The sequence below is a fragment of the Salvelinus sp. IW2-2015 genome, linkage group LG15 (genome assembly GCF_002910315.2).
Source record: "Salvelinus sp. IW2-2015 linkage group LG15, ASM291031v2, whole genome shotgun sequence".
Classification (NCBI taxonomy): Eukaryota; Metazoa; Chordata; class Actinopteri; order Salmoniformes; family Salmonidae; genus Salvelinus; species Salvelinus sp. IW2-2015.
In genome coordinates this window covers 14679679-14689501 of record NC_036855.1, presented here as the reverse complement: position 1 = coordinate 14689501, position 9823 = coordinate 14679679, and the positions used below count along the sequence as shown (strand labels likewise).

The following is a 9823-nucleotide window of genomic DNA, read 5'->3' as shown; positions in this document are numbered from 1 at the left end:
ACAGCAGCAAGATTTGTGACCTGTTGCCACAAGAAAAGGTCAACCAGTGAAGAACAAACACCATTGTAAATACAACCCATATTTATGCTTATTTATTTTAACTTGTGTGCTTTAACTATTTGTACATTGTTACAACACTGTATATATATAATATAACATTTGTAATGTCTTTATTGTTTTGAAACTTCTGTATGTGTAATGTTTACTGTTAATTTGTATTGTTTATTTCACTTTTGTATAATATCTACCTCACTTGCTTTGGCAATGTTAACACATGTTTCCCATGCCAATAAAGCCCCTTGAATTGAATTGAATTGAATTGATATGTAGATATGGTTAAAGTGACTATGCATATATGATGAACAGAGAGTAGCAGTAGTGTAAAAGAGGGGTTGGCGGGTGGTGGGTGGCGTGACACAATGCAGATAGCCCGGTTAGCCACTGTGCGGGTGTCACGTTCTGACCATAGTTCTTGTGTGTTTTACTTGTTTTAGTGTTGGTCAGGACGTGAGCTGGGTGGGCATTCTATGTTGTGTGTCTAGTTTGTCCATTTCTATGTATACCTGATATGGTTCTCAATCAGAGGCAGGTGTTTGTCATTGTCTCTGATTGGGAACCATATTTAGGTGGCTTGTTTTGTGTTGGGGTTTGTGGGTGGTTGTTTCCTGTCTTTGTGTTCTGCACCAGATAGGACTGTTTTCGGTTTTCACATTTATTGTTTTGTTGCTTGTAGTGTTCACGTTATTATCTTTATTAAATCATGTTGAACACTAGCCGCGCTGCGTTTTGGTCCTCTCCTTCATCCCAGGAAGAAAGCCGTAACAGCGGGAGCACTGGTTGGTCAGCCCAATTGAGGTAGTATATACATGAATGTATAGTTAAAGTGACTATGCATATCTGATAAACAGAGAGTATCAGCAGCGTTCATTTTCAGTTGTTATTCATAGTTAATAACTCTGTTATTCATGGTTAATAACTCTGTTATTCAGAGTTAATAACTCTGTTATTCATAGTTAATAACTCTGTTATTCAGAGTTATTCATGGGTGGTTTTCCAGCCCACCTTTACTTTTCCTTTGCTTTTCCTTATCTCTGTTTTGACTGATGTCTAATGTCCAAGCAGACCAGTACAACCAGGAATGATCAGCAGGGGCAGGATTAACCTATTATTGTTCTGCTCACTGCAAGGCAAGTGAATCCAAAGAGATATACTGTATATCACTGCATGGGATTTATTTATTTTCTCTATTGTATCTTCTGATATACAGTATATTAAGAGCAGGTCAGGGTTCTTTCCACATAAAGAGCTGTGTTATATAACACAGTGAAATAGACAGACAGTCTTACCTGTGAACCCAGGTGGACAGTCACACTGGTATGAGTTGACCAGGTCCTCACAGCTCCCTCCGTTCTGACATGGAGCAGACTCACACTCGTCTATATTCTCTTCACAGCTCTCACCTGCAAGAGACAGGACACATTACGTACTTACTCAATTACTTACCCTCAAGTCAAATTAACATCGACTGCAATGTCAGAGGATTCCTATTCAATCAGATCCTGTACTTAAAGGGGGGTGGGAGGTCACCAACTATGAATTTCAGTGTTTTGCCTTACCAGCAAACCCAGGCTGGCAGTGGCAGAGGAACCCAGCTGCTTCCTCATAGTTGAACTTCCTGTCATCCAGTCCAGACAGCACCCCGTAGTGCAGCAGCTCTGAGCGCTGAAAACACTCTCCTCTATTCTCACAGGGCTGCAGCTCACACTCATCAATATCCACCTGACAGTTCTTCCCTTCATAACCTGCAACACACACACCATCATTTTAAACAGTTCTTCCCTTCATAACCTGCAACACACACACCATCATTTTAAACAGTTCTTCCCTTCATAACCTGCAACACACACACCATTATTTTAAACAGTTCTTCACTTCATAAGCTGCAACACACACACCATTATTATAACAGGGGGGGAAAATGTATTTGTTTCTAGCCATTTTGAGCCTGTAATCGAACCCACAAATGCTGTTGCTCCAGATACTCAACTAGTCTAAAGAAGGCCAGTGTAATTTCTTCTTTAATCAGGACAACAGATTTCAGCTGTGCTAACATAATTGCAAAAGGGTTTTCAAATGATAAATTTGCCTTTTAAAATGATAAACTTGGATTAGCTAACACAACGTGATGGTTGCTGATAATGGGCCGCTGTACGCCTATGTTGATATTCCATAAAAAAATCTGACGTTTCCAGCTACAATAGTCATTTACAACATTAACAATGTCTACACTTTATTTCTGATCAATTTGATCTTATTTTAATGGACAAAAAATGTGCTTTTCTTTCAAAAACAAGGACATTTCTAAGTGACCCCAAATGTTTTGAACGGTAGTGTATATAATGTGCTCTCCATCCTCTGTATTGAGGATCATCTTTGTTTTTCCTATTGCTCATGGCCCTGCAGCTGCACCAGTCCTACACTAGATGGCATTGTGGTGTAACACCACGGTCAGTACTACACTATACAGGTCTCTCAATAGGTCTCTCGCTATGTCTCAAACCACTCCCCCTTCTTTGCCTCTAAACCACAGGCTTGTATCATACCTTTGACCCTTTATCTCTGTGATTTACATCTGGGAAACTCCACGAACCAAATCTTACCAAGAAAAAGGTTTTGCCTGCTTGTAAAAGGCTACATGGAAGCGCCTGTAGCTTTTCTTTTCAACATACTCCTGACACCTAGGATGTTCTCACTCTCTCTCTGTTTTTACGTCAGACAGCAGATCAATTATTCTTGTACAACAATCACTGCGTGTCAGAGGAGGCTGGTGGGATGAGCTATAGGAGGACGGGCTCATTGCAATGGCTGAAATTGAATGAATAGAACAGGGTCAAACATGGGGTTTCTATATTTTGTTTGTTGTGTTTGACACCACTTCATTAATTCCATTCCAGTCTTTACAGTAAGCCCGTCCTCCTATAGCTCCTCCCACCAGCCTCCTCTGCTGCATGTGTAATACTTCCTGTGGTGCAGAGAAGGCTTGGCAAATATGACAGACAGCTGACTGTTACTCCCTCATTTGGTGAGAAGTGTGTGTCTGTGTATGTGTGTGTGTGTGTGTGTGTGTGTGTGTGTGTGTGTGTGTTGTGTGTGTGTGTGTGTGTGTGTGTGTGTGTGTGTGTGTGTGTGTGTGTACCTGTCCAGCAGATACAGTCATATTGGTTGACCCCCTCTAGGCAGGTGGCTCCATTCTGGCAGGGGTCCGAAGCACACTCTGGGATGTCCACCTCACATTGCTCTCCTGTGAAGCCTGTCCCGTTGCAGTCACACTCATAGCTGAGTGAGGAGGAGGAGACTTAGAGAGGCTCCTTATATCCTGCTTATTTCAGTGAGACTGGGACATCTTTGAAGCATGAAAACGCACTGGGACCTCAGTGCAGCCAGTAGAAACGTTAAACAGTCTTAACTGTGAGGTTTCTAACATCGAATAATTTCTGATCTAAGGGCATTTTTTCTTAAGGAAAGGGGAATTCCACCTTCACACATTTTTTGTTGTTGTGGGGCAGTCCCACTCTTGATGTTTTTAGTTTTATTGGATAGGACAGAGGTAGAGAGGAAATATAGAGGAGAGGGGGTGGTGAACTAGCAGTGGGCCGGATTGAAAGAAGCTTAGACCATCTATGTGGTATTTTTTGGTTAACAAATGTAATTGGTTCAATCTAATATATTAACAAGATACACCACCCAGGTCTGATGACGTTCTCTATCAGGTTTTCCCCACTTCCCAACCTCATGATTAATTACCATGCGAATAAGCAGTGTAATCCTTATCCTCGCCCTGTTAAACTTTACTGTCGGGAAGGAATCCCTCGGCTGACATACTGCTCACCGACACATTGGGGTTAAGCAGCTGATTCAGCCAATGAGAGGAGAGAGAGTTGGAGACACCTTACCTGTTCACCAGGTCTGTACAGTTGCCATCGTTGAGACACAGCCCGCTGGCACACTCATCAATGTCCAGCTCACAGTCACGGCCCTCGTACCCAGACACACACTCACAGGTGTACAGGCCCACACGGTCATGGCAGGTGGCTCCATGCTGGCAGGGCTGCTCCTCACACTCATCAATCTCCACTTCACAGTTCACCCCTGTCACACAACACAGACACAGCTTCATATATTTATTTTACCTTTATTTAACTAGAAAAGTCAGTTAAGAACAAATTCTTATTTTCAATGACGGCCTAGGAACAGTGGGTTAACTGCCTTGTTCAGGGGCAAAATGACAGATTTGTACCTTGTCAGCTCGGGGATTCAAACCTGCAACCTTTCGGTTACTAGTCCAACGCTCTAACCACTAGGCTACCCTGCCACCCCAGATATGATGGGTTTCACTATGAGAACAACTATAGAGCTTAGAGAGAAACATTGAACATGGTGTATTAAAACTTTGTAGTTTCTATATGAGGTTGGCAAAGTAGTGAACTCTGAACTAAAGACACTGAGTTAAAGAGAGAGGGTAATTCCCTCACACTCTAAAGACAGCAGGATACATTGCACTGACCCAAACAGAGAGGCTGTCTCACCTTTGAACCCTAGCAGACAGTTGCACTCATAGCGGTCCACCTCATTGACACAGGTCCCATTGTTCTCGCACGGCCGCGACACACACTCGTTAATGTCCAGGTCGCAGTGGTAGCCTTGGAAACCAGGCACACAAAAGCACTGGTATCCGTTGACGTCATCTTTACAGATGGCTCCGTTCTGACAGGGGAGTGACTTACAGTCATCCATGTTCTCCTCACAGTCCCTCCCCTGGAAGCCTGGGACGCACTGGCACTGGTACCCATCCGATGTGTCAACACAGGTGGCACCGTTGTGGCACGGCTCCTCAGAGCAGTCCCTCGCCTGGCAGTGATCTCCTCCATAGCCAGGGGGACAGTGGCAGGTGTAGTTATCCACCCTGTCCACACAATGGGACCTGACACCCTTACATGGGTTGCTCTCACACTTGATGTTGATGTTGAGTGTGCAGTTGGTCCCTGCGAAGTTGTCAGGGCAGTGGCAGGTGTAGACCCCTGTGCCCAGTGTGCTGGTACAGTTGGCGCATGGCGCATCTTGTACACAGGGGTCATACAGCTCCCTACAGTCCTTGCCCATATAGTGGACTGGCCATCTGGGGCAGAGACACGTGTAGTTACCCATATAGTCCAAACACGTACCTCCATTCTGACACGGGGATGACAGACACTGGTCTGCTGCTGTGCACAGTATACCTGTAGGCAAGAAAGAAAATAAAAATGTATCATGAATGAGAAAGCTCAAAATATGTAAGCAACCTCAAACTTCATGAAACTGTGGTGAGATAATCTCTGGTGAAGTATTACCAGTCCATTACCCTGGTAGTGCATTACCAGTCAATTACCCTGGTAGTGCATTACCAGTCCATTACCCTGGTAGTGCATTACCAGTCCATTACCCTGGTAGTGCATTACCAGTCCATTACCCTGGTAGGCATTACCAGTCCATTACCCTGTAGTGTATTACCAGTCCATTACCCTGGTAGTGTATTACCAGTAGTCATTACCCTGGTAGTGCATTACCAGTCCATTACCCTGGTAGTGTATTACCAGTCCATTACCTGGTAGTGCATTACCAGTCCATTACCCTGGTAGTGTATTACCAGTCCATTACCCTGGTAGTGCATTACCAAGTCCATTACCTAGTAGTGCATTACCAGTCCATTACCCTGGTAGTGTATACCAGTCCATTACCCTGGTAGTGCATTACCAGTCCATTACCCTGGTAGTGTTTACCAGTCCATTACCCTGGTAGTTGCAATTACCAGTCCATTACCCTGGTAGTGCCATTACCAGTCCATTACCCTGGTAGTGCATTACCAGTCCATTACCCTGGTAGTGTATTACCAGTCCATTACCCTGGTAGTGCATTACCAGTCCATTACCCTGGTAGTGCATTACCAGTCCATTACCTGGTAGTTATTACCAGTCCATTACCCTGGTAGTGTAGGTTACCAGTCCATTACCCTGGTAGTGTATTACCAGTCCATTACCCTGGTAGTGCATTACCAGTCCATTACCCTGGTGAAGTATTACCGGTGAGATTACCAAGTATTTCCTATGAGCTCATTAATAGGCCAATACACCAGATACCTTTGACCTCTCCCTTTGTCTCTGCTTTTGAGGCACTTATAGAGCACTTTCTTAATGAAAAGTTTTTTTAAAAACACTTCCCTCTCTCTCTAGTCTGGACTTAACGTGAACACAGCAGATGGTGTTAGGAGTAAACGTATTGCACACTCACTGTGTGAGCAGTTGTCACCTGAGGCTTCATCAATGAAAGTTCCCTTCACCCCGAAAACTACTAATCTAACCTGAACTTGACCCCATGGGTCATCTTAATACACACCGCAACAGGTAGTTTAATAATCACAGACTATTTGACGCTGGTTAGATTTTCTGCTATAATTGTTGAAGAAATGTATGGAATATTCCTTTTGTCATAAGTAGAAATAATAAGCGTACAGTGCTAAAATATTTGAATATGAGGGGGATAAAACTGTGGAATGCTTTCATACTTGAATACATGTTCCTATTACGTTTATGGAATGTGTATGTTGTCTTAAATCCTGATTTGATTAGATTGCTAAAGCTCGACTTAATGAACACAGATATATAGCTTCTGAGTTATTCAATATACTAGTATAGTTTATACTGTATTTAACAAAGAGTGTTAGCAGGGATTGTTACTATATGTTTACATGTGTGTTGTTTCCTTACTTGACTCACTCACAGCTTATCTTAAAGGGAAGGTTACATTGTCCCTCAATCCACTGTAGCACCTACTGTACCTATTACTGCCATGCCCCCGGCCCTTTAACACCTCTATAACTCTCCTGTCACACCCCTAATACCTCCACCTCACACCTGTTTCCCTAATATAATGTGACCATCCATAGTGCTCGGGAGCTGTAGGGTGGGCAGGCTTTTGATCCAGTTCAGCACTTGATTCAATGAATCAACTGATCATTACCTAGATTCGTTGAATCAGGTGTCTGATTATTGGCAAAAGCCAGCACACTCTGGCTGTTGCTCTCCATGACAAGTGTTAGTGACCACTGATCATTCATTTCCACTCAATAGATCTACAGTACTGGTTGCTGTGTGTCACAATCCAGTTGTGACACATAGCATCTTCCCCTGCTATGATATCTATTGTATGTTCCAAACACCATATATGTTCTTCACTAATCCCCTGACACCCCCAGATACACTGGAACATCCGTTGCAACCCGCAGTTTCATCAGTTTCCTCCTACTGTCAACCCATCAACCCACAAGCTTCCCTTAACTCATGGTGTAAAGGACCAGGTTTTCTGTTCCCTTTATATTAGTGATACATATGGATACATGTAAACACTCTCATCCTCCAGACCATCATAATACATAGGATTTATACAGTATTGTGATTTCCAAGACCTAGAGACACTTCAGTCCAGCCATGGTACCTACCTACACTTTTTATATGCACTGTGCTGTATACCCACTATAATGCACTGTGTACGCTAACAGCTGGTACTACCTGAACCCCATATCAGATTAGGTAGCAGTGTGGTGATTGGCTGAGACAGTGGGGGTCTCTGACTGGTCTATCCTGCTGCAGGCAGACCATTCATCCCTGAAACATTCCACTGTGCTGATGTCACTGCTGCCTCCTGTGCCATGAAACAGTATGTCAGAGCATCCCTCTAACAGTGTGGAAGAAAGCAGTGAGGTAGATAAGAGATGATTAATAGTTGTTATGCTTAATGTTTGTCCAAATAAAGATTATTTGTTAACAGTTACCAAAACTAAAGTTACCCAAACATAATCTTTACATATACTCCAAGTCAAATGTCAGTTGAGACCCACACTTTGGGGTATTATGGACCCGTGGTGGCATGTTGTGACTCATGTTGGGCAGCAGGGTAGCCTAGTGGTTAGAGCGTTGGACTAATAACCAAAAGGTTGCGAGTTCGAATCCCCGAGCTGACAAGGTACAAATCTGTCATTCTGCCCCTGAAAAAGGTGGTTAAGCCACTGTTTCTAGGCCGTCATTGAAAATAAGATTTTGTTCTTAACTGACTTGCCTAGTTAAATAAAGGTGAAAGAATGATCCAGTTTTAGTCAGAGGAATTATATTTTATCTCCACAGGGGACTGTCAGTCATACCATGCCAGTGCTTTGTCCAAAATTGTATTCATACTCAAAGGCTAAACTGCAGTGACTCACTTGGCTTTAAAAAGCACACATTCTGACACGTTTAGTCATAGTTATCCTGTGATGTTAGTCAGAGATGTAAATGTCTGTGTTTCATGTGGATTTAACGTATCATTATTGATAGTATAGTATATCCAGTCTTTTCTATCAACAATGGTTGATCCAATATTGCAGTTGTTTTTTCCATCAGCCATGCAATCTAAAAGTACTGTGTTCGTTTCCACAGTGCTCAGAACACTTGGCCCTCCGTTCAAAGTTAAGACAAAAAGCTGTTACGGCCAGACTCTTAGCCCGTCACCATGGTGATGGGAAACAATGGCCTCTGCATGTGATCCGCCCTAGCCACCCCGTCCTGTCAGTCTTTCCAATTTAACGAGGTTCAGACACTTCCCACAGGGCCGCGGGAAAAATGGGTCAACGCATCATTAGGTGGGGTTCAAAATATCCCCCACCCAAACATACTGTACCCCATGACACCACACCCCACATTCCCCACTGTTTACTTCTCTTTACAAGTCTTAACTGCTCCTATCATAGGTTATCAGGGAATAATATCACAAGCCATTTATCTCACTATGATAGATCATTATGATCTATGAATGACTTCATGATAAGTGCTCAAGCCAATTATATTTTTGTCTTACATAGTAAGACATATCAATTACAGTGACATATCATACGTTTCCATTGTTTTTGTTATGTATGATATGAAACACATGTTTGATTGGTGCCTACTTCGGGCAGGTCTCTCTTGGTTCTTTAAAATTCATTTCTAAATAGGACCAGCCGTATCATTAAATAATAAATAACTTATTGAAGGGATACTGCACTCAGAGATGTTCAGATTATCACCAACTACAACAACCTGTCTGCCAGCTGGCTACTACCACTTGTCCTCCTGTAACAACCTCCCGCCTTGCTAATGCCCTATTACAGCTCTGTCCACATCGCCCCTACACACGCACACGCACACACACACACGGTGTACACATATTTTCACATTACTACTTTCCACGTCAATACTCACACATGCAAGTGCACACACAGGTTTTCTGTTCCCTTTATAACCTACATTGATACACCTAGACAGTGAGTCCTACCCAGTTTGAACGTCATCATGATGAGCAGCAAAGGTTTTTGGTACTTTGAATGAAACCTCCCAAACTCCATGGCGGTGAAGGGACCCACTGTGTCACACAACGTCCAGCCTGAGAACTGCTGCCTGTCACTCCTCCACAGGATCCCCTCCCAGCATACTGGTCCAGCCGATCAGCTCTCTGCTCTGATAGAAGTTAGCTGGAAGTGTGCTGCAGGATCTCCATGCTTGGTCAGTAGTCAGTACTGAGCTCTCTGGGGACAGAGTTTGCCTGGCTGGAGTAAGGCCGAGTAATCTCCCCTGCAGAGAGCGGCCAGGAAAACATGGCTTGGATTACTGACATGGACTGTCTGTCTCTCTAGTGCCCTCTCTTTCTACTACATCCCTCTTTCCTCTATCCCTCTCACTTAGTAATGTTGATTTTCATCTTTCTCTTCATTCCTCCCCCT

The 9823-nt window shown here is 43.4% G+C and overlaps 1 protein-coding gene across 1 annotated transcript in view; it reads right to left on the bottom strand.

Moving 5' to 3' along the window:
* The window catches only part of LOC111974847 (protein crumbs homolog 1-like), a 27465-nt gene extending 17854 nt beyond the window's left edge, over window positions 1–9611 (bottom strand). Inside the window, exons 1-6 of the mRNA XM_024002888.2 lie at window positions 9379–9611; window positions 4587–5276; window positions 3954–4149; window positions 3197–3336; window positions 1617–1802; window positions 1347–1460 (exon numbers count right to left, since the gene is read on the bottom strand). Of these exons, the coding sequence (XP_023858656.1) occupies window positions 1347–1460; window positions 1617–1802; window positions 3197–3336; window positions 3954–4149; window positions 4587–5276; window positions 9379–9448 (1396 nt within the window). The 5' untranslated portion in view covers window positions 9449–9611. The remainder of the gene's footprint in view (window positions 1–1346; window positions 1461–1616; window positions 1803–3196; window positions 3337–3953; window positions 4150–4586; window positions 5277–9378) is intronic.
* Window positions 9612–9823: the final 212 nt, after the last annotated feature.